The sequence below is a fragment of the Coloeus monedula genome (assembly GCF_965178545.1).
Source record: "Coloeus monedula genome assembly, chromosome: 2".
Classification (NCBI taxonomy): domain Eukaryota; kingdom Metazoa; phylum Chordata; class Aves; order Passeriformes; family Corvidae; genus Coloeus; species Coloeus monedula.
The window spans coordinates 66,623,034-66,648,318 of NC_138782.1; the positions used below are offsets into that span (position 1 = coordinate 66,623,034).

At 45.5% G+C, this 25,285-nt stretch overlaps 1 protein-coding gene across 1 annotated transcript; it reads right to left on the bottom strand.

Moving 5' to 3' along the window:
* Positions 1-15,111: 15,111 nt before the first annotated feature.
* Positions 15,112-24,839, bottom strand: HEY2 (hes related family bHLH transcription factor with YRPW motif 2; the record flags this gene model as incomplete). Its single annotated transcript, XM_082302448.1, has 5 exons — positions 15,112-15,788; positions 20,623-20,704; positions 23,331-23,414; positions 23,519-23,597; positions 24,757-24,839. 5 exons carry the CDS (start codon positions 24,837-24,839, stop codon positions 15,112-15,114), a joined length of 1,005 nt encoding a protein of 334 aa, XP_082158574.1.
* Between the last annotated feature and the right edge of the window lie 446 nt (positions 24,840-25,285).

The following is a 25,285-nucleotide window of genomic DNA, read 5'->3' on the forward strand; positions in this document are numbered from 1 at the left end:
CCTCAGACAGGCCTTCGGACCCGCTCTCCCCTGCAGGCCTAGCACCGGAACCCGGACAAGCTGAGATCTTCCCACAGCCTGCTCAGGGAGCGACCAAGCCGGCGAGAAGGGAAGCGCCACGCTCCTCCCCTCCCGGCAGCCGCCGGCCGGGATGTGCAGTGTGGAGCGCTCGGCTGACGAGGCAGCTGCAGCTGTGACAGCGACACCCCGTAAAGAGACGATGGTGTCACCAGCAGTGCGTAAAGGCAACACGAGATGAGGGAGAACAATCCGGCGGACCCCGCGCCTGCTGGGGGCGGCGGGAGGAGCTCTGGTGGAGGAGGGGGGGAGACCCGGCGCCGTCCGCCGGCGCCTCCTCCGAGCCCCCCGCCCTTGCCGCGGCCGCGCAACTCTTGCCTGTGGCGCTGTGTGAGCCACCCCCGCTCCCGCTGCGGCACCGCCGGGCTGGCCGCTCCTTCCCGCCCGGGTCTCCGTCCCGCCCGGTGCCCCACAACCATCCCACGGCGGGGGCCCTTCACCAGCCTCGCCTGGGCCGCCCCCTCTCTTCGCCACCCCGCCGCCGCTATTCTCTTCCGTAGGGTGGAATAGAATGTCCCTCTCTAGACGTAGCTGCTTCCAGGACTTGGTACTGCCTGGAAAGTGGGAGCACAAAGAGAAAGCAGCAGCACAAAGCAGCAGAAGGAGTGAAGGAGGGAAGCTGTTTTGTCATTTGTTCTTTACAAAGGAGTAGTGGTGCACTTGTAAGGATCCCTGGTGGTCTAGTGGTTAGGATTCGGCGCTCTCACCGCCGCGGCCCGGGTTCGATTCCCGGTCAGGGAAGCTCATTTTTTCTCCGTTTCCCCCTCCATCTCTGTTTTGTTTTGGGTTTATGTCCGGCGCTCTCCCTCTGCTTTTGCAGTTCTGGGACCGTCAGCCAGCTGCTGTGCGAGCGCGAGGCGCGGGAGTTTTAAGACGCACTTGACAGCTGGGAGGAATCGTGAACAAAGTGTGAAAAGTCTCAGTGCTTTGTGCTGGTGGCAAGGGAAAGCCTGGCCAGGTGTAGCATCTACCTGGAAATCTTCCCTTCACAAAACTGCCTATAGACACCCCATGCCCACCCACAGGGATTCCAGAAGTCAGCAGAGGCCTGCCTAGAGGACCACAAGCAGGGCTGCTGGTCAGCAGTTAGAAATAACAGAAATAACATAATTTCCTTTTTTTTGAATGCTCTAACAGTTTAGGGTGTTCCCACACTGTCCCCCCCACAGTGAATGGTCACTTAGTGCTATCATGCATTTTTAAACTGGCAGTAGGGACCCAGTAGGGACTGGAGCATCTCTCTTATGAGGAAAGGATGAGGAAACTGGGCCTGTTTAGCGTTGAACGATACAGCTGAGAGGGGACCTCATCAATGTCTACAGGTATCTGAAGTGGGGTGCCAAACAGATAGAGACAGGCTCTCCTTGGTGGTGTCAAGCAGTTGGATGAAAGGAAATGGGCAGAAACTGATGCACAGGAAGTTCCACCTGGATATGAGGAAGAACTTCTTTATTATGCAGGGGATCACACACTGGAATGGATTGCCCAGAGGGATTGTGGAGTCTCCCTCACTGGAGATATTCAAGAACTGCCTGGATGCAATCCTGTGCCATGTGCTCTAGGATGACCCAGCTTGAGCTGGAAGGTTGGAGCAAATGACCCACTGTGGTCCTTTCCAACCTCACCCATTCCGTGATTCTGTGACCCACTTAGCTGTCACTGGTGTGCGCGTGCTGCTTCCACACAGAGAAGGTGGGAAGGGTTTGTCCCCTGCTCCCCTGTCCAGGCAGAAGGGGGACTGCAATTCTCTGTGGTGCTTCCTCAGCTGAGCAACAGACTGTCTCTGTGCAGTGTGTTTGTACAGCCCCCACCATGCAGGGCATATCGTTAAGGGGGTGCAGGAGAGATACCAGATATTCTGCTGGAAGTGGAAAGAAGTAAACAAAGAGGACAAAGGTATTTTTAATACTTCCCTGCAATTAGCACCTGTCTCCCTCCGTCCTGCAGTGAAACCCTCACCACACCTTAGAATTATTTAGGTTGGAAAAGACCTTTTAAGATCATCATGTCCAGCCATCAACCTAACCACTGCCTTGTTCACCACAGAACTATGACCTCAAGTGCCAAAGTCACACTTTTTTGAACACTTCCAGGAATGATGAATCCACTGAATCCAAAGCAGTCTGTTCCAATGCTTTACAACCCTTTTAATGAAAAAAAAAAAAAAAAACCTAATATATAATCTAAACCTACTCGGGTGTAACTTGAGGCCATTTTTTTCTCAGCTCCTAAAAAAAATCTGAGAGCTTCAGCAGGTGGGAAGGGAAAAGGTATTGAGAACAGGGTAAAGCCTCTTCCAGTCCTGCAACAGAGAGGTGCCTCCCCTTCTCCTCCCAGCGCACATCACCTGAGCGTCCAAGCATCCAAATCCAAATCCAGGGCTCCAGCAAGAGCTGCTCTTCTCCACCTGTAACTCCCGATTCCCACACCTGCCCGTGATTTGTAGGATGAGAGGTCAGTGGGACAACCTTTCCTCTCACACTGTAATAGTACCTGCCTGTGGTGGGCTCACACTGTCCTGTTATCAGATGCCCACCCAGCCATTCTCTCACCCCCCTCCTTAGCAGGATGGGGGGAGAAAATAAGATTAAAAACTTGTGGGTTTAATGAAAGAAAACAAGTTTTATGAAAGAAAGCAAAGTCCCAGTACCTGTAGCAGTTGCTTGGAAGACAAGTATCTTACAAACTAATCCCTTCCCCTACTCTTCTCTTACGTTTTATTGCTGAGCACAACGGTCATATGGTAGGGAATATCCCCTTTGGTCAATTTGGGTCACCTGTCCTGCCCGTGACCCTGCCCGAACTCCCCCAGCCTAATGGCCTTGGGAGGAAGGAGTGTTGGAGGCAGTCTTGATGCTGGGGGAGCACTAATCAGCAGAGGCTAAAACATTGGTGTGTTAGCAACACCCTTCTAGCTACAAACAGAAAGCACAGCACTGTCAGGGCTGCTATGGGGAAAATTAACAGCATCCCAGTGGGACCCAGTACTCTGCTGCAGGTAAACCAGGAAATAGTGATAATAAATTAATATTATTGTTTGCTTACACAGACTGCAAACCAGAGTCTAGCACACCTGGCAGGTTATGCTTTAGCAGGGATCCTTCCTACTGCCGGGAAGCCCTTGCATCACCCATCACCCTGGCAGTCCACACTATATGCAGGAGTACTTTGGCCAGGTGCAAAAGTACCACTGGAAATAATGGCTTTGGCTGCCTTTTCCAGGGTGTGCCAGAGCCTAGGTTGCCCTCCACTGCAGATAGGGGTGTCTCATGAGAAGGGTCCTCCACTATATTCTTTATGACAAAGAAGCTTCAACGAGGTGCAAAGGGATGGGATCACCTTTGCTCTAAGGCAGAAATAAAACAGTCAAAAGGGCTGTTGTTTCCCCTTAGATATTAGGAAAAGGTGCTGTCAAATCATAGTTAAACACCAGGTCCACAGTTTGCCACCCAAGGAATTACTGCATTCCTGTGGCTGGAGGTTCTTAAGAGTGGCCTGGGCAAGTTAACTCATCAAGTCTCAGACCAGGCAAGGGGGATGGCTCAGTGGACCTCCTAAGATCCTGAAAGTCACAATTATATGATGTCATCCTGCACTTTCCCCTATAATTAACAGTTTACCTGTTAATTAGAGCTGTGTAGGGCTCTGAGATTCCTCTCTCCCTCTTTGATCTGACTGAAATGCCTTACCAAGTTGGTGGATGAAGTTGCTTCTTTCTATGTTAGAAAATGATGGGCAATTTTAGAAGTAGCTAAGATGAATTTCAGGTGTTGACTACCTTCCCAGAAAAGGCATATATATGATTTTACAGAGTAGGAACAAAAGAAGCATTTCCTTTTGGTTTAACTCATTTTGTAGTAGGACATTTGCATGCTCTTACCACTGTAAGTCCAGCTTTAGAGTCATCTGAGAAAGGATAATAATATGTAAGATTTTAGAAACATGGAAAAACCCCCAGAATAGCTCTTGCATACAAAGAAAGAGTAGTTTCCAATATTTTGTTAGGAATGCTGCATAATCTCTGAAGAAGCTATCTAATGGCCTTCCAAATCCCTTTCAGTCCAATGCTAGACTTGAAACTTGCCCTTGCATAGACAGCAAATACCCACCCATCAAGGAGCAGGCACCAGTCCTCTTGGCTGGTGTCCTTCCACTTCAGGTACTACTGTGATTAAAGGTGTCCTGGTCTGGGATGAAAAGAGCCCAGATCAGTGTTCAACTTGAGCATTTGTTGAAGAGTGTTACAGCAGTTTCTGATTCCTTGTTCCTGGACCTTGTTCCTGGGTGGAGGAAAGGATGTGCTGCAGAGAAGGAACTGGCTACTTGTTTTAAACAGGTAGAAGAACCATCCTTCCTAGAGCTTTTGTTGATATTTTTGCTTCACATAAAAAGTAACTCATGATGCTGGCATGCAGAAGCTCCAGAAGAGGTGGGCTGTTTTACAGAGGACTGGCAGCACAATCAAAAGCACATCAGAAAAGTGATCTGTCTAGAGCAGAGGCATTTCAAACAAATATGAGATTATTAATAATACATTTTCAAAGCGTTGCTGAATTCGCTTCTCATTGTGGTAGATTTTGAGATACTGGCTCAAAAGTATTTTTACTTTCATTTCTGTTCTTCCTCAAAACTGTGACCAAGTGCTTTCCATCTCACAGCAAAGGTTTATGGGAACGAACTGCAGAAGAAATAAGAATGATACGGAAGACAATACCTCAGCTGTAGATCAACTTAAACCAGCAGCTGAGTCAACTTCTCTTTCTTGCTACCTCCTTTAAGTTATAGCCCTACATTAGTTCCACTTTGTAAGTTTTTTCCGATCTTATATGAAGTATCTTGGCGTGAGTGAGCATAAAATTTTGCAGGACTTTTACAACTAGCAATTCTTTGGAAAATGAAAGTTCCCACTTTTCTTTTATAGGCATATTTTCTACTTGCCCTCATATTTCACTTCTATCTGAAGGGCATAGAGTCATGCAGTCATTAGATTTATTTTGTTCCCAGGACATTCTCTTGGCCGCTTATAGCTTTTTTTTTTGTTTGTTTTATTGTGAACATAAACAAGTGCAACTCCGTGGTATCCTCTACAATGCAACGAGCATTGCCTATTGATATAAGTATTGTTGGAACACGCCACGAGGTGGCATCCCGGCCTTGTGTCTGCCACCACCCGCCCGCGGCTCCCAGAGAGGCCCCTCTGGAAGTTTCGGATTCAATTCCATAGGTTAACGTTGTGCCCGTTTCATTCCAACGAGCTACAGAGCAATGAAGGATTTGTATTTGCTGATAAAGCAAACTTCCTGTACAAATGAAGCTTTTATTAAGGCAAATCACTGCCTAGTTTCTGAGTTCAATGCTGTACATGGAAACTTTACAAGCTGTCTTTAAACAGTCTTAATATAACATTAAAAAATTTAAAAGTAAAAAAAAAATTCACAAAGTATTATCAGGAGTGTGACTCGGACTCTATCACCTCATCCTATCTGTGGTATTAATACAATGATGACACACACCATTACCAGAGTGACGAAGAACCACACGTCCCTGAACATGTTCACCCCCACAGCCACTCTGTTAAGGGTCAGCAGCACCTCTGCTTTTCACCTGTAGGTTTTGAACTGAAGGTCAGGCAGAAAGTTTGTGCCAAGGTGAGGAAGGGAACCACAATTTCTGCATCCCAGGTCAGGATCTCCGGGCATCAGCTACCCAAGGACACAAGATAAGGTCTGGTTTCATTCCCTTCTGCATGGATTCACAAGGCTGGTGAGCCTTGTGAGTGAGCCTGGTGAGTCTGTGCTATGACATTAGTGCTGTCACCATGGCAGTCAAAGGACACAAACAAGGCAAAGTGTTTATTAAACTGATGGGATGAAAGGAAAAACAAACCCAAAAGATGCTTTCAGGCACACAATCCTTTTTCCACGCTTTTTTCCCTGTCCTGTAATCTATCCCAATATTCTTTCTATAAAATGTTGCTGTCTTAAAGCATAATTATATATCTCTTCCCTAGCTACAGATTCACTATGAAACATCTTCTGGACAGTAAGATAAAAAAACATGACAACCTCACTTCACATTCTCCTAGGACTGCCCCTTGAGAACTACAGCTGGAAAATTTACTCTGAATTGTGTTTTAAGAGAAATTATTTTATGCAAAATAAGGCTCTTTATTTAAGGTAATGTTAATGAAAGTCCAATGCAGATTTAATTACCACTCACAGATCTAGATAATGCTATCCAAGGACCGTTTTCCAGCAAGTCCAGGGGCAGCTGCCATGTCCTATTAAGAAGTACTCTGATCATGAAATTATGAAAGCTCTGATCCTTTTAAAAGTCTGAACTTTTTCTCTTGCATGCTGCAAATCTGCCTTCTAGATCCTTTTTACACTGCCTTGTGGCTACAGTCAATCATTACCTTCTGCCTTTCCATGCTTTGTTTCCCACGTGCTCTTTTGATTAATCACATTTTAGTAAACTATTGACAATGTTATTATGCTGTGCCTAATTTTTGTCTTGCTAGCAGGAAAACAGAGCTGGGAGGTGCCAGTTTTCCCCAAAAGCAGGGAAGTAATAACAGACTATAAATTGTGATTACAACATGTGCTCTGGCTGGTGGTGCTGTCTGCTGCATGTAGCAGGGAATAGCAGCGACCCAGACAAGGACAAGGCAGCTGGGCTGATGGAGTGCGGCCACAGCAGGGTGCCTTCATGTCTGTGCACCCAAACTGTCCTTACATCCTTTGCAAGGGATTTTTTTACAGAAATGACAACTCTGTATTCCATAACCGGCATAATTGGTGTTGTGTAAGCTGCAGTTCTACATAAGAGATCCAGGAAAATAAATGAAAAAACAGGAATGATCTTCCTGTCTGCTCAGATAGAGACTACCTGCCTAATTCTATCAGGATGAAGTTATGCCATTTGTTCATTCTCTACCCCAAGCCAGGTAGTAAGTCTCAGTTTCAGATTTGTTTGGACTGTGGCCTTGGGTCAATCAAAATGGAGTTTCTTGCTGTAGCCTGCAAGGGCTTTCATCCCTCCTACCCCCCACTGCACTCATCTCCCCTTAAGTAACCAGGCTGAAGTGGAGTGTGAGGCATGTGAGAAGATGAATATGAGCTCCTAAGCTCCTACCACCATGACTCCCCTGCCTGCTGCAAGGCTCACAGAGAGTCTCTGTGTACATGCCAAACCCAGTTCTGAAGTGCTCACTCTTGGGTTTGCCATCATGATCCAACCAAGTGCGTCTTTGGCGAGAAAGGAGTGCCATGTAGCTGGTGGTTCTGCTGTGGATCAGGGCAAAATCCAGGTATCTAAAAGACACCTGAAAACCAGGTATCTTAAAATCTCTTCTACCTACTGTTTATTACAGTTTGCTGTTCCTCCTTTAACAGTAAAAAGCCAAATTATTAAATGCAGTTTAATAAATTCTGCTTCTCTTCTGCTCATATATTCAAAGGGGATTTTTCTTCCATGTCATCCATTATGCCATCAGAAATTTGCCTCCCTCAGTAGCATCTGGGCTCCAGGAGAGCTACTATCTTCTATTAACCAGAAGCTTATGGTAAGGGCTAGAAACTTGAGTTAAAAGTGCTCCCAGGATGATGATGAGTTAGGAGCTAATCTTTCCCCTGGGGTCTGAGATCTAATTAGACAAGATCAAGGACAAGAATTAATTAACACTATTCCCGCTTTACAGGTGAGTAGCCAAGAAGTGAACTAAAAAAACAAGTTGTATTTCCGATGTATTTAAACACTCAAAAGTAGTTTGACACGTAAAACTTTTAAAAATCAGGAAAAAATGCATCCTCTAAAGTTTTGGTCCTGCAGGGGGCTTAAAAGCACAAACAATTTTGTTTATACCAATAATCACTCTGAAGAGGAATAGTTCCTCTGTTTCCCTCAGAAGTACATCCTTAGTTCCTTCGTAGGACAAGTCCTAAGTCATATTGGTGATGAACTGTAACACTGATTTTGAAAAGCAACAGGGAACCCCCTCTCCATAGCTGAAAAAGTCACGGATGTCAACAATAGCTAAAAAATGTCTCTAACATGCCTAGCTCTTCTTCACTTTAAAGGTTATATACAGGAGAAAAAAAGAGCTTTATTTCTTTTTTCTTTTTTTTTGCCTCCAGTTTGAACCACAGGCACAGAAACACCCCACTGCAAAAGCTGGGCATATGGGCAGGTTTTACATATTTATATTGAATTATTACTTCTCCTTTGTTTTGTTGGTGGCTACTGCTATTGGGCATCCTTGGGTTTTGACGGTCACATCAAAGGAGAGGCTCTGGCGTGAGAACCGGTCAAAGTGAGCCAGATAATTAATGGATTTATTACTGAGGTCGGTTCCCATGATTGTTGGTGGGCAGCAGCCACTGCTGTGTCGTAATCCTCATTCTCTTGGTAAGGCACATACTGCCTTAAAAAGGTTTAATGATCCAGCAGTGATTTACTAATGGGAATCTTTCTTGTCGGTTTAGCAGGCCTTGAAGGAGGACAGGGTGGCACATGAAGGTCAATTTTCAGCAGTATCAAGAAATGGTTTTATTTGTTTTGTTTTGAGATTCCTGTTTGGAGCATTTTTATTCACTAACTGCAATAATAAATTGAAGGGTCAAAGTCATTGTAGCTGGGCAGGTATTGGATTTTTGATAACATGAAGAGGGAAGGAAACAGACATTGGTCAGAGTAGATTGCGGCTGAAGGTCTGAGATAATTATCAGAAAACATTCACTTTGGCTTTTATGATTGACGAAATGAAAACGTGTGGTAAGAGGAACTAAAACAGCCTCATGAAACTGCAGGCTGGCAGCTGGTCCTCACCACCAGCCCCTGCTAGCGTGGCTGCCTGGCAAGGACCTTTTGCTGAGGTTGCACCCCCTTTCTGTTGGGAAAGGACGGAGGGGGACAACCAGTGGGACAGCTGCCCAAAGAGAGGGCAGGGGAGGGAATAGGAGAGGAAGCAGCTTTGCCTACCCAGAGGGAAGAAGAAACTCTTGGTGCCCAAGGAGCCAGCGTCCCCACCACCACTCCCCCTTGCCACCCCAGTGCCTCTTCAGAAAAACAAACCCCAGAAAAGCCAAGAAAAATAAACTTCCTTCTCTGCTACCAAAATACATTTAGAAAGCAACAGAGGGAGAGGGGGTAGGGAGAAAAACAATGTTACTTTATTTTAGGGCTTGTATATTAAAGCCAAGGGTTGTGCTGGCAAGTGACATTAAGAGCTATGTGAACAATCCACACAAAACAGACCTTGTCTTGTTGATCGGGTTGTGAAAGTGTACCTGAAATATCTAACTTTTGTTTTAAACTTGTCCAGGGAGAGAGACCTTTTTTTAAAGAAAATTAAAGTTACTTGTCTCTCTGAGATACAAAAAAAATTACTGCATTCTGAGTTAAATCAAAAGCAAAGGGAAAAAAGTGTAGGCCTTTACATAACTGTAATTCTCTCTCCTTAGGTTTATGTATTGGTTTGGAGCCATTTGTTCGATTTTCACTTACCACACAGTAATATCTATGGGTATTCTTTACAGATAAAACAGTTTTCTTTACATCTTCTATTGAGATACTGTTTCCTGGAGTGTGTGCAGAGGTCTTGCAGTTCACATAGGAAGCGTTTGAAATTTCCCAGCAACCACAATTTCAGTGTTGCATCAAGGTATTTTTTCATCCTGAAGACTTTCTTTTGTAAAAAAGAAAAATCCCAAAAATTAACTGAGTGGAAAGCAAAATTAAGTCAATTACTCAGAAGGACCTTCCTGTAGAATAAGTAATAGCACTGTTCAGATAAACATTGTCTAAAACATTTAACTTTGCTTGAATTCAATATTGGCAGTTATATATCTGTAAACAAGGAGTCTGCCTCTTCAGACCTTGGAAGTAATTCAACCAGACATATTTCATTTTATTTCCCATAATCACTTCCTTTTGCTTCTGGTGTTTGAGTATCTAGGGTACAACACTAATTCATGTGTCCCAGCTTTATATTGCCACCATGAATGCAGAATATCCTTTTAAAATAAGTTCTATTGACATCATCTTATAATCACCACCACTGCTGAAGTCAGAGCATTAAGAGAACTTCTGAAATTAGTGTTGATTGAGGTGTTGACTGGTCTTAGTTTTATGGGAGTGATAGATGGTAATGCATTATCACCAAATGATTTTCATACTGTTCTATTGTTTCTTCTGGTGAGGAGTCTGATTCTTTGAAAAAATTAGATCACATGTGAAAATATTATTAATCTTTAAATCCTATATCTCTGAAGACGATGCAAGACAGTGAGAAATTCAGTTGTCTGGCCACACATATTTTGTGCCTCTTAAGCAACTTGGATTTCCCAGGCATCTGCACAGGACTGGCAGAGGTGACACAGGGCACAAGGGAGACCTACCACCTCCAAAGTGATAGCTGGAGCCCAACTTAGGACATGGCAAATATTTAGACAACTGAATGATGACTAAGTGATTGTGTTTGCACATTCATAGCACTTTACAACTTAGCAATTACCAGGATAAAATAACAAATCAGAACCAAAACCAACCACATCCCCACACCTTCTCCCAAATATAAAATCCCGCATATTTTATGGAAGTTATCTGTCAAAATGTTATTTCATTTATAAATCAGGAAAGGGTTTTTTTACCCTCGAGTGGAGATCTCAGCATTTCTAGCACCTGCCTGGTGGTCCTCTGCTTATTATTTCTGGTTATGATCAGATGTGTTGCTACACTCATTCCTTTGAGACTTTTACGCATTCGTTTCCAAGTATTTGCTGCGTGAAATGACGAAGCAAAGAAACAGAGCACGAGTAAAATGCTCTGTGTTGAGTAAAATTAACTCAGGTTCATGCAGTGGCCTCACACAAATGAAGCTTGGATACATGAAGCTTGCAAATAAAGCTGTACCAATTCCTTCATCTTTTCTCGAAGGTGAACAAAACTACCAGTTCAATCACTCAGGTCCTCAGTTGTGTGATCTCAGGCTACCCATGCCTGTAGAAGCAGATGACTAACGAGGCTGGTGACTACAGAGCTGATAAAAGTCTACTTCACGTCAGTATTTTCTGATGTTTTATCTTCTGACTAAAAGATGCTTGTGACCTTTTCCTGTTGCAAAGAAGAAATTCCTCATTTACAATAGCCCTAAGAATTTGCCAAAGTCCATGTCCCAGGCTTATTTCATGACATCCTGATTGAAATATCATCTTTCAAAATAGCCGCAAACATTTTGAAGGTTCACACTAAGGAGGCAGAAGCGTGAGCTGGCACCTCCTGGCAGTTGTTCAGGCAGAGGTAGTCACAGCCAGGAGATGATTATTCTACTTTGAATATATGCATTCAGCCCTCAGCCACAGTAGCCGGTTTTTCTTCTGGGCAATACCTAATGCCGGATTTCCTCCACTTGCAATCATAGCAAAGGGAGGACAGGCAGCACCGCCTCTCAATTGCCTGTCTCCTCTCTAGGGTAATAATCTTCTCTCAGCAGCCTAAGTGCTTTTTATTTGCATTGCTGAGGGCTAAGGTTTCGAGCCTGCTAATGCTGAGTGACAGAATTGGTTTTTAGTTTTTTCCTTTTAAGAAAAACATTCTAGGAAATTGCATAACCTGCTTTGATCCTCTTGATAACTGGAATTTAAGGTTGCAAACCCACCCATCAAAAAGTTAGTCAAAGCCAACTGCTTACTGTTGAACAAGCAGCCTGACTTGTGTTTTTGTGGTATGTGCCATGATCTACTCCTAAATTATACAAATTACTAACTTTATTCTTCATCCAGGTCCATTCATCATTGAATGCACAATGAAGATAGAAAAAGGCTGAAGTAAGGTTGCACGTGCACAGCCACGAGTCCTAACTTTTGCATCTTAGTTATGCCAAGGAAACAGCTTTCCCTTGCTCTGTTTTAAAAACTGCAGAGACACCTTCAGCTCTGACCTGTTAGCACAGCTACAACCAAAGCCACCAGAAGTTATTACCCTCTGATGTCTTTCCAACAGCGCATGTGAAATACGTGTCTTCTCCGTTGATTTCCCACTTGGAAAATCTTAATCTGCTCCCAGAGAGGTAATATTCCCAACAGCCTAGGAATAAGCAGGCATGAAGGATGAGCTCTTCTTGTCCTCTAGGTGATTTGATTCAAACCAAACCAAACCAAAAGGCAACACAACAAGGAATAGAGGACACATCAGCAACTCATGGATCTGGCCTGTTTTTTGAAAGTGAAAATGGGATAAGCACAAACAGGCTGCACAAATCTATCCATGGTGTGTATCTAATCAGTGTCTTCTCAAACTGCCCTTTTTTTTTTAGAATGAGGCAGAATATTGCATTTGGGGAAACAAATGATGTTTTGGGGCACATCAATTAGATTGAAGATCTTAGGCGGAACCAAGTCAGTGGGTGCCTATTTTTAACATGATACATGCCTGGGAGACCTCCTACCAGGCTCTTAGAGGGCAGGTTAATAGTTAACAGCTTAAAGTGAAGTAGGGCTGCAACCTGCTTTTTCATGCAAATAAACCCCACTTTTTATCTACCGGCCATTAATACCCTCTTTTTTCCTGAAAATACACATTCAGAAAGTGAACGATGCCTCACGTGTATGCTGCTAAATATGTAAGTACAGCAGTACAGCATTTCTGCCCTTAATAAAAAAATGTCATGTTCCCCCCAAACAACACTACTTCAAAGAATATCAAGGTTGATTAACAGTGTAGTGGTTGCAAGACTTCTTCCTCCTCTTTTCCCCATTTTTTTAAGATGATACACAAGCCCTCCTCACTTCAATGCTGGAGACCAGCTGATTGAGGCAGGGATGGGTTCCAGGTTTAATATTTGGGAGAAAGGATGATAGGGAGTGAGCCACCAAGCTGAGACTGCTGAGGCTTTTGATGACAGGTGAAGTGTCTGTCTGGCTGTAGTGTGATCCCCCTTTTTCTGTGCCTCAGTCTTGCCAGATGTTATTTTGGCATTCAGACATGTAAGACTTTGTCCTCGTCCCTATAAACAGAGCTTTCCACACTTTCCTGCTCTGCAGGTCTCAGATGAAACTATAACAAACCCTTGCCGCAGTGAGAACAGCCGAATTAGAAGACCAGAACTTGAAGTAAAAACTACCTCCTCTCATACCATATATTTAATGATTTCATTGGGTTAAAATTTTCACCTTCAAAACCCTTTGGAAAGCTGAACCTAGAAACCTCAATGATGTCTGGGGCTCTTCAGGGTGGACAGATAGGTCTGTATCTTTAAGCATACCATCAATGCAGAGCCAGTTTACAAGCCTGAAAACCAGTGTTGATTTGCTGGTTTTCCCTGCCTATTCCAAAGCACGCTGGACAAGATAGGCTTCCTGGCTGAGCAAGGGGAGAAGAAGAGTACAGAGCAGCCAACACACTTGTTACCAGTGGCAGAAAGCAACTGTGAGTCTGCAAGTATTCTCAAAAGCAAACAAAAGCTGCAACAAATCATCCATAAAACGCAGTCAAAAAGGACTTCATTTAATTAGTGATATGTAAAGACTTTTGCATAGAAAAAAGGTTAACAAAGTAATGCATAAAAGACCGACTAGGTACAGTATTTTTAAAACAAATATTTTAAAGTATATTTTGCATAATGTTTAACATTCTCAATGCTTATTGCTTTCTCCACACAGCAGAGAAATCAAGTGCATAATAATACATGCTGTGTTTTATTTTTATTTTCCTTTTTTTTTTTTTTTTACATAAAATCTCTAGCTCTTGACTGGTTGTATTAAAATACTTAGGTTATTTTAAGTCACTGTAATAAAAAATGAAAGCAAACCATTTTATGCAGCACTAGTTATCTGGGTATTGACAAAATAATTTACTCACATCCCATTAATACATTCATTTTGGTTTGGAATCAAACCCACATTACACTGTTGGCATGTTAATAGCCAATTTAAAAATTGTCCCTACCATAACTTCATTCATACCCAGAGTGATCATTCTCCCAGAAACTGATAGTAAAAAGAAGAGGGATCTTGCACTGAATTGGCTAAAAGTAAATGTCCAAATACAGCTAAATAAGTTAAGTTGAACTCTTAGAACACTGAGTCTCTTGTATTGGCATGAATCAACTGTATCCAAGTGTGCACACTTTAAATAGGGGGTTGCTTCTGGGTGCGTGAAAAAATCACTGTTTGTGCAGATAGGAGCTAGCACCATGTTTAAGCCATAAAAATGGGTGCCTCAGGGCTCACAGGCAGCGCTGAAACGTTCATTAATCCCAGCACTGATAAGATAATTGCTTTTGCCAATGCTATGCTAGACGTCCCAATTTGGCAAGTCTGTACAAAGAAAGTGAACTAAGGAAGCAAGAACTAGGCCTGTCAAACTAAACATTCTTCCTCGGCAATCTTTTGGCTAAAAAAACCTCTCCCCTGCAAGAGCACGCTCTGCCCTGGAAAAGTATCCTAGTTCTGAAGCTGAATGCAGAATTTCATCTCTCTCCCATACCATTTCCATACCTGTGCAATGTTATTTGTTTTAGCAGAACACACACTTATATATATATATTTGTTTATTATTTTTTCAATGTCAGGCACTTATGAAACTGGAACTCCTTTTCTAGCCTGGGGAGACCTGGTAGATGCAGTCCCTCACCTCTCTGCCAAACAAGGATGCATAGCTGGAGAACTATTAGTTCTAATGTCTACGTATTTCTACGTATTTTGCAGGAAACCTCTACATGCCGGTATTGTCACACTGTTATGAAAGCCATTGCTGCTTCCTTAAGGTGCCTCCAGTAGACAAACTGAGAAGGAGAAGAAGGTGTCACCCCGTGTCCTCTCCAACACCTGCAGTGAGGAGGATAATTGTGCCATTCCTCGGTGGGCTCGCCAGCACCTCTCAGGCCCTTCGGGTGAAGGCTGAGCAGGGAGGACACACCGAGTCCCGGAGGCTGGGTGTGGGTGCGGGGATGCGTGGGCTCGTGGGCGTGAGCACATGCACGTGTGCCGAGAGGGAGAGGAGGGAGCTCGAGTGGGAAGAAGTGGGGTGGGGAACTTAAAAGGCTCCAACTTCAGTCCCCCAGGGTCGGTAGGGTTTCGTGCCGCCCCCGGTGCCAGCCTGCTGAGGGCTGGCACTGGCTGACACGGCCAGCGGAGGGGTGATGGCGGTCGCCGCTGCGACGGCGGCGGCCGCGCTGGGGGGAAGCATCGGGAAGGTGCCGGTGAAGGAGAGGGGGAAGCTCTGGGCAGCAGCTGTGGCTGCTGCTGCCGCGGCGTGAACAGTGGCCGACAGGGACAAGAGGGAGGTAGAGAGAGGAGGGACACAGGGAGCGATGCTGCCAGCGGAGGGAACTCTGAGGGCGGCATCGGCGTGGGCGAAGGTGGCCGTGAGCAGGGCGGAGCCGTGCGGGGGCACGTCCGAGGAGAGTCTGCACGGGGCAGCATCGGAGGCGTGGAGTCCGTTCGGCTGCAGCAGAGCGGCCGGGAGGTGGTGGAAGGCGGCTGCCCAGTGGTGAGGGTGCAAGGGGTGGTGGTGGTGGGCCATGGAGGACGTCATGGCAGCAGCTTCCCTCTGAGAGGCACAGGTGCTCAGGTGAGACACGAGTCTAACACGCAGGGGGTCGGACGTGTCGAGACCTTCCACTGAAGTCAGGTACCTCGCGACTTCTGTCAAGCACTCCCGGAAGCCGATGCTCATGAAATCCATGGCCAGGGAATGAGCATCAAAATAACCTGCAAGGGGAGGGCAAAAGATGTGTTGAGTGTGGAGCTGGCCAACCCAGTCCTGGCTCAGCCACCGCATTTCCCGTTTGCCATTTAGGGGTTAAGATGTGCAACAGGAGAAGTTTGTTCTCTGAGCTGTAAATGATCTCTGTGACCACCCCTGTAATGCAATAGGCTGCAGTTGTTTATGCAGACAATATACAAATTAAAAGAATTAAGTCCATAAGACACTTAAAAAGATACACGATGCCTCTCCTGAAATTCCTCAGCAAGCTGCTGCAGTGCAGTGTTGATCCTGTATGTGTGAATGAGATGCTTATCCACACAAAGAAACAGGCTGGAGATCAGAGAGCTTGCATGTACTACCCTGCCTTTTCTTCCCTACACTGGCATTCATCCTAACGCTTTCAAACTATTTCTTGACGTTGAGAGATAGTTGTAGCTGCTGCCAGGGTCCCATCTACTTCACAGAGTCATTAAGACAATATGACATACGGTGTTGCTTAACTACAAACGAAAAACATCTTGTGATGACTCTGCACACACACAATAAAAAGCTTTACTGAGAAAACGTTTTATGTAATGCCATTGCTAATTTGGAGATGGAAGACTGACAGTCATATGGCCCATGAGGTATTTCAACAAACAGCAACTGGAGCTCCACAGGCTTGGGACAAAAAAGCATTTGAAAAAAAAAGTCTTATTAAATGCACATGAAAAGATACTCCCTTTCTAAAAGGGTCGAGCATAAAATCTTGTGTTTAAGTTGCAGCTCTTGAACCACAAAAACCTATTCCAGTTTTTGGAATTTTCCTATTTTAGTTTAAATGTTGTCTCCTTGGGGGAATAATACCCTATCTGCTCCCAAGCTGGCATGGTGTTTTTCCTCTCACTTGCAATGAAAATTTTTAGGTATGCATGACTGTGATGTGTGTCAGCATATACAGATCAAGTGCCCCTATTATGGTGAAATGTGGCAGCAATGCCTTGTACTCTGTCATGACTATATCTCTGCCTTTCTGAAAAATGCTAGCACTTTAGATGGTTTTTTTCACTTGAATCAATTTTCAAGCTAGAGACAAGTGCTTCTGTCGCTGCATGCCTGCATTATAGAATTAACCTGGACACATGTATCGATGTTGCCCCAAATCCCCTGCCCACTATACACTCCATCTTGCCAAATCACGACGGCACTTTTGCTGCAGGCCTACTTGCTCATCTGCACCTGAGAGAAACTCTGGCTCAGCAGCAGATGAGCGAACATGAGGGGTTGAGGACTCCTGACAGCAAGCGCTGACTCCTCACAGCTTTCTTCCTGCCAGGTCCACAGCGACCAATGGTTTGAGTGAGCTCCTGAGAAACAAAGGCCAGGCATGCCAGCAGTGATGAGATAGCAGGGTACCTCCTCGGGTGCCAGTCAGCCTGGCATGGGGACTGCTTCTGCACCGGAGGCTCCAGGACCTCCAGCAGCTTCAGAGGGGCTGAGGCACAGCCAAAACCACTTCCCAGCTCTGGCCACAAGTCAGCCAGCCTGGGAGTCCTGAGAGCACTAGGCTCAAGCCACGGCTTCCCAACCTCCCTCCCTCCAGACTGCAGGAGATGTGGGGGATGTGGTCACCAGCTTCCCCTGAGTCTGGGCTGCTGGCTCTGTGACAAGCCATCCCAAAGCCCTGGTGATCCTGGCTCCCTTTCAGTCTCCTATGGTGGCCGAGACATGAAAACAGAGGGTAGATGAGAGCTGGGACTCCCAGGCTCCATTATATTTTGATGGTTATCTTTTCCCGGTTTCCCCTTCACTGGCTTCCCCCTTCTGAGAGAGACTTAAAAATGCTGGTTTTGAAAATCCTCCACCATGTGCACACACCAGCATTTTGTAGTGAATGGGAAGTCTTGGGTTTACTTCATCTGTCCTGGTAACCCACCTGCACTGCACACAGGCCACCGGTCACTTGAGCTACATGAACCCATGCACTGACCCAGGTGTCACCCACTCAAGATAAATTTGCAGCGAAGCTGCAATAAAACCACACTGAGTTCTCAGCAAAGAACTCACCGTTGACAAATCACTCCTCCCCTGTGCTTGCTTGCACCATCAGCAAAAAGCCCTGGCCTTAGGCCAAAATAATAACTCAACGTGAACAGGAGACCACTGTCCACACCTGCGTCAGGGTGGTGGAAACACGGAGTCTGCACAGTACCTCAGAGGCATCTGCCTGCCTGCCCAGGCAGCTCTGAAAAGCAGAGAAGGGGCAGAAGCCATCTTGGGTTTTCTGCTGTCCCCACCTCGGGATCAGTGTGCTGAGCAATGCCCAGCCCCATCCCAACCTGCCGAGCCCCGTGCATTCCCCATCATGGATGTCCTCCTTTCTGTGTGAGGAGGAGGACAGCCCTCAATGCACCGGAGCATATGGGTAATCAGGACCCATTTCTCCTTCCTGCAGTAGTAAGTTTTTGCTCCTGGGAAAAATGATGAAACTAATTTTTTTGCTGATACAAAAAAAAACCCTTCTGGCTCACAAGATGAATTACAAAGTGAGAATAACTACACTTGCAAGTAAAACAAACATCTACTTTAAAAATACTCTAAAAAATTATATTTAAAACTGTTAGTTAGATTGCAAAGTAAAACATTAAGTGAGCAGGAAATGCAGGCTTCAACTTTGCCCGGTACAAATTCTCAAACCTCTTTTTCTTAGTTTCTTAATCTGTGCAGTGAGATTACTCTTATCTCTAGGACAGAAGGAGCAGATAAGTTGTAGTATTTGTGAAGCGATCGGTTATTATTTTGATGGGCCACCCACTGTGGGTCATGGTGTGAAAGGCAGCTGTGGAAATAAGCCTGCATCACTTCTCCCCCCGCCACAAAACTTCATCCTTCCCCGCACTGCCACAGCCATGCCAGTGTCAGCTGGGGCAGGAGAGACACGGCAGCAGAGACCAATCAAGGAAGAGCGCAGACTATGAGACCTGGGACTGCTAACAACATCCAGCTTGTCCAGCTGCAGCCAGAGGCTGGGGTCCACCAAGACCTCTCTCTGCCCCGCAGCTCCCATCCCAGGCACTTTGTCCCTTGCTCCACTAGGCCACCTGACCTGACCCATTTATAAAGAAATCCCCTGCATACTTTTTTTGGGCGGAGAAGCAGGGGAAGGAAGCTTCCTGATAAATTAGGTCTCCATTTGGGTTCACCTCCTGGCCATCCTGCTGTCGGGGCAGACATTGGAGGGGTGGGAGCTGCTGCAGCTCCTCAGAGGAACAATGTGAAGCGGGAATTGGGGGTCTGGCCGGGATAGCTGAGCCACACATCGCGTGGGGAGGATGAAGAGAAACTACCACCACTTCCCTCAGCAGCCGAGTGCTGTGTGCTCCATGCACCGAGGGAGACAGAGGTTGTGGAACACCAGCACGCAACCACACAATTAGAGACAGCACCATCACTCAGACACACAGAGGATCCGAATCACCTGAATCCAGACTGCACGACCACGATCAATTCTGGCGTTTCATAACTTCCAAGAGTGTAGCTTTAGCAACTAGAGTGCTTTCTCAAGGATTTTTTACAGATATACAATAACTTTCTTTTTAAATTTTGCACATTTTCTAAGGAATCAAGAGGCACATCTGTTACCTGATGGGCAATAAAGTTCCTTTCATCTCTTATCAAACAAGTTACCCATAAATTTTAAGTTTAAATGGATTCCTAGGAAAAACTCCTTAACCCCTAGAAAAAAGGTATGTCAGCTTGGTGTTAATTTTCACAAATAACAGAACACCAGCCTTCAACATGCTTTCCTATAGCCATCTGTTGTTAAGCATGCATTGATTCTAAGCTGAGTTTTCCAATTGCGGCAAGGTACGGACAGGAGCATAATTCAGTCGTGCTGAAAACTTTGATCAAAAAAAAGTAAGAGAGAGAGAGAGCAGCAGTTTCTTTTCTAGCCTTTACCTATATGGCATAGTGGGTGAGAGAAGAATCAGCTGGTCTCCATTACAACAATTCAAAGCATGATCATAGTTGATGGCACGGGACGTGAGACCGTGCTTACGGAATGCCAGCAAGTTTTTTGCTCCAAATAAGTTCCAAAATCATGACTACACAGAACACCTCGTGGGTGGCTGAAACCATTTGGCCTCCAGCCTTGGGACTGTCAGCTTGCACAAGCGAGGTACACCCGACTCCCGGCGCTTGGCTGATCTAGTGGGTCAGCCAGTGCAGGCACTGTGTCATGCCAGCACCCATTAACAGGCAGCTACGCGGGCCTCCGACACACAAATATAGCATAGAAGTATGAGTGCAGAGAGCACTGCCTGCCCATCTGCTTTATCAGACACCTGGAGCTGCACAGAGCAAGACTGGGTTTTGTTCTGGTGAATGAGATGGTCTAACCTGCAATTGAAAAGTCTTTCCAGAACAAAGAAAACATTTAAACGTAAATTAAAGTTCTTCTCTGTTCACTTCCTTTGGTATAGCTGCTCAATAAGGAGGTTTAGCATCAGGTTTTTTGCTACACAATTGTTGCCACAAACCTCCTGTTTATGTTTGGTGTTTGTGTATTTGTTTTGTCTCCCTGTGCAGATTTCAGTGCTCTTTGGAAACCCCAAACAAATCTCTGACTGGGCTGCCTGTGAATGAAGCCTTTACTCCCACAGTGTTATGAAAGCAAACACAAGCCCAGGGTCAAGTGCTTCTTTTGTCCCAGTAGTTCTTTCCCACGAGTTCAATCCTGCCATTAGCATTGATTTCCACTCCTTTAATCTGGAAACGCCTATCACAGCTCCTCAAAGCACTTTTTTGGCCAAGATTTCCCCAAATATTAGAAAAAAAAAATCGTTGGCTCCTTACCTTTACCTCCTGTTGCCTGCAGCATCTTCAGATGATCCACTGTCATTTGCAGTATTTCCGCTTTTTCTAATTTGGCAGATCCCTTTGAGATAAGAGACATATATAAATAATAAAGGCTTACGAGTACTAGAAACTTTAATTTGATATACTTTGCACTGAGCTCAGCCTTATGGTTTCAATTTCCCCTATCATTAGGACATTCTCAGCTTAATTCTTTCGTGAGCATCTGCTTCCCAGACTTTGTCTAAGGACTAATACCGTCTCCGATCTACTGAAACAAGAAGCAGCAGCACAATTTCCCTTTATTAGGGCTATAGCTCAGCACAGCTCTGGCGTTGAATGTAGTGCAGAGATGACATCTTCATGAAATGAGAGAAATATGTAACTTTCTGGACTTCCTTTTTAACAGCAAACACAAGTGGAGAGCTGGCAGGAGGGGTCTGTGTGGCCATCGATTAAGACCCTGCTGCAACGTTATTTTTTGTGCTATTACCGGTAGGTGTCCCTGCGGACACACACCCGGCACTGCCCCTCTCTTAATGGCCTGTTCATTTTCAGCACGTCATATAGCTGCTGAATATTCCATTCTCAATTTTTGACTGAAAAAGCTGCCACACAGTGCACAGTATTTTAAGTTAGTGAGAGGCCTACTTTGCAAGGACTAAATACTGTGAAAGAGTGTAGCTCTTCTGTCAGCAAAAATCTTTTCTGACACTGAGAGTAGCTCACAGAGCTACAATAGATACTGGAAAAGTACAAAATACAACTCAAAAGACAGTATATCAGTATATAAATAAAACTATTTTGCTTGGTAGCATTCCCTTCAATATCTGGAGCACACCCAGACAACACAAATGTTATTCCAGTGCAAGAGATCATCCCTTGGCATCAGTTAAAATCAGGGCTGTGCAAGCTGCAGCCAGCAGTGGATCGCATCCTGCAAGCCAATTTTTTTCTCTTAGTTATCATCTGGGCCACCTCTCTGTCTCGGCAGGCTTCACCCAGGTTGCACATGTGTGAATTGGGCAAAGCTTACACCGTGCTCTGCAGCCCTGCTTCAGAGCACGCATCTCTGCCACACTCAGGAGCAGCACGGTGGCTTGGGCAGGGAGGGAGGCGGAAGCGAAACTAAAACTCCAGTGAGCTGAATGTCAAGGAGCTGGGAGAGGACTGATGACTTTGTCCTTAGCATATTGCAGGAAAATGGTGGGACTTTCTGCTTCCAGTACAGCACATGCTCATTTTTAAGGCAGCACATTTTTTTCAATCTGCTTATTGCTTTCAATGCTTTCCTCGTACAGAGGTTGGTGCGCGTGTGAATTTTTGGTCAGAATTCCCTGTTTTACATACAACTACATCCTGTAGTTTTCTCAGACTTCATCTTTTCCATAGACACAGTACAAGCCGTCTCAGTGAGAGTGACTAATAGCTAAAAACTGCATGGCGCTGGGTAATTTCCAAGGGCTCTGCAGGACTTGTTTTATAATGTTTGTGGTTTTCACGAAATAAACAATAAAATGGGACAAACAACTGTTGTCTCTTGCCCCTGTTTATCTAGCTGAAAATATCGCTGTCACTGTTTTGCCAGAACCAACGCAAGGGCACAGTGACAACTACCAGTTACTAAAACCATATTGCAGGTGACACAAGTGATGGTCTCAACCAATACCTCAACTTTTTTTTCTAGCCGGCTTTTGCTCAGGCCAGGGATGAAACAGGCCGAATACAGTGCGGTGTTTGCCACGTAGTTACCACTTACACTCAGCATCTCTCAATCCTGCCCTCAGACTTTACTTTCTGGGGTTCATTATTTACTATTACAAGGAAGTAATGTTATTTACTTTCAGATGTTTCATTTTTATTGAAACATAGTGTCAGTTGCACATACCCATAGATCTTCAGACACTTCCAGCAAAACAGGAGTAAGTTTAAATATTGAATCAAAGCCCAAAAAATAAAATTCAAGATATGGAAAAAAAATAATTTGAATGGAAAAACCAAAATCCTTTTTTTTTTTTTTTTCAAAACATTGTATCCTAAGCTTTAGGTCTGTAATTTCATGACCAAGGAGCTGAACCAACATTAACTGGATCCTTCCAGACCTCCTACTAAATACTTTCTCACTGAAAGTCTGAATATATCACTGACTTCACTAGCTCACACAGCATGGGCCTATTCCATCTCCTAGTGCACTGGTTCTAAAGAGTCATCTTAAAACATGAATAATCCAGACTGTCTGCTCCCTTTTCAGGAAACTGGATTGATTAGTTTGCAATGGAAAGTATAGATTTGAAAATAAAGGTCTCTTAATGTAGCAGCAAAGTAGATTGTATTTAAAGCTTTACACAGAAGGCTAATTTACATACAGGTTTGGGGGAGTTGTGCTGGGTTTGTGTGTTTTTTTTTTTTTTTAATTTAATACAGAGTAAAGCACATTTTTAACAAAACCACTACTGGAATTCATCGAAAGAACAGAGGCAACATGAACACAGTTACCCTTAAGGGAAAAACAAACCAAAGAATGGAAATGTTTTTCAGCCTTATAATGAATTATGTTTCTAATAGTTTTGCCACAACAAAGCATTTTATTGAAGTGCCTGCTTTGTGCCAGATCAGGACACATACAGTATCATTTTAATGAGATTTACAAGAGAACTAGCATTGCCAGATGAGATACAGAATTTATTTAAAAAAAAAAAAAAGCTTACTTGTTTTTCAAAAGCAGTTGGCACAAGCCGCCTCAGCTCTGATAAACTGTTATTTATACGATCACGGCGCCTTTTCTCTATAATCTATTCCCAAAAAAACAAAACACATTAAGTTTATAAAAAATGAAGGGCAAAATCACAGCACATATGCAAACTGTCAAATGCAAAAATAATTAAATGAAACATACCCCTCTTCTTTTCTTTCTGGCCATTATCTGAGATGTTGTTGTTGGGGAATTTGATCGAATGACAGAACTATTACTTTGCCTGCGAAACAATAAAAGTACATCAGGTGTTGCCCAACTTGACACCGCTCTTTGAAGATACCTTAGGTCACCATATGACGTATGCATAGTCCCTCTCATGCCATTTTCAATGCTTTTAAGATGTGCTTTGCCTTGCACATTGTTTTTGAAGACTGAGATACATTTCAGTTCTGACTGCCCCAGCATGCATTTTGAACTGACAGAACACTCTGTTGGAAATAAAGTCCTTTCTGGAGACAGTTCACTGTCCAGCACAGCAGATATAATTTTCTTTGCATATGTAGCCCTGCCTACCAAGTACAGGCTGAAGAACCAGGCCCAAATCTGCATGAACTATCTCTATATGGCAAGAGCAGTGGTAAGTGCACATACCTGATGACACAACCTCAGCCAAGCCTGCTGGGTTTTGACGTTGCTGCCCATTGCTACAGAGTCGGTAGATGCTCAAGTACAATGCCAGGTGCCCAGGCTGGGTCTGTCGCATTCTCCAGTGGCAGGAGCAGAATTCAAAATCTGCTTTAAATACTATACTGCCCGGGAGTACAAAGTGGCTTTTATTTCATCATGAGTGAGCAAAAAAAATTTCAAGTAGCTTTTAATATTAATTTAGCCACTGTTGAGGACGAGATGGGGCTCTGGTGCACGGGCCTCTAAATTGGCAGGAGCAGCCCTCGGTGTCCCCGCAGCGCGCCCAGCCCGGCCCTCCCTGGGCAAGCAGCACTGCTCGCCCCCGGCTCGCGCGCGGGGTTTGCTGAAGTTCAACTGCTGCGGATCCCTGCTTACTTTCCACGGCTCATTTCCCACTGGCGCCGGTTCCCTTAGGTTGTTCGGCCTGATCAGGAGCGATTTTGCAAAAGGTCTGATTGCAAATGGCAAATTAAGCGGAGCTAATGAACCGCAGCCCGGTGGCTCGCAAAGCTACTGGAGTGCTCCGCGTAATTTCAAGGCTCGGGCAGCCCAAGCACGGGGCTAATTTTTGGTGGGCTATGAGCGAGCTGCCAGCTGACCTGGAGGGGGAGGTAACAGCTCTGCCCTCGGGGGGCTGCCGCCCCCCCATCCCGATGGGGTGTCCGGGTGTCCCCCTCGCCCTGCCCTAGCTCGCGGCGTACCCCTGCCCGCGCCACCGACGAAGACGGCGGCCCCGGGGCTGCCCCACTTACCCCGAGTAGTTGTTCTCGCTCCCCACGTCTATAGTCTCGTCCATATCGCTGTCTGAGGTAGTTTCCTCGCAAGGTCGCTTCATCGTGTGCACGGCGCGGGAGCAGAGATAAATAAATCCGGGGGGGCTCGGGGCTCGGCTCGGCTCGGCTCGGCGCGGCTCCGCACCGCCAGCAGAGCAAACCCTCTCTGAGGCGCTTTCCCACGCCGCGGCACAGCCTCAAGCCCGACGGCCCGCCCCCGGCAAGGCCCGCCCTGCCGAGGGTGACGGGCGGGGGCCGCCCACCGGCGGGGCGCGGAGCCGTGCGGAGGAGCGAGCGGCCGCTCGACGGGGGCCTGGCCGCCCTCGGCTCACGGCAGGCGGGGAGCGGAGCCGGCACGGGCCTGGAAGGGAGGGGCGCGGGGTTCCGAGCATCCTCAAAGCTCGCCCTCCGGGGAGAAGAAGCGGCACCGGGCTCCCAGCCCTCCGATTGCCGCCGGAGGAAGCGGAGTGGCCGGGGTGGCCCCACTGTCCGTGGCTCACCGGGCATT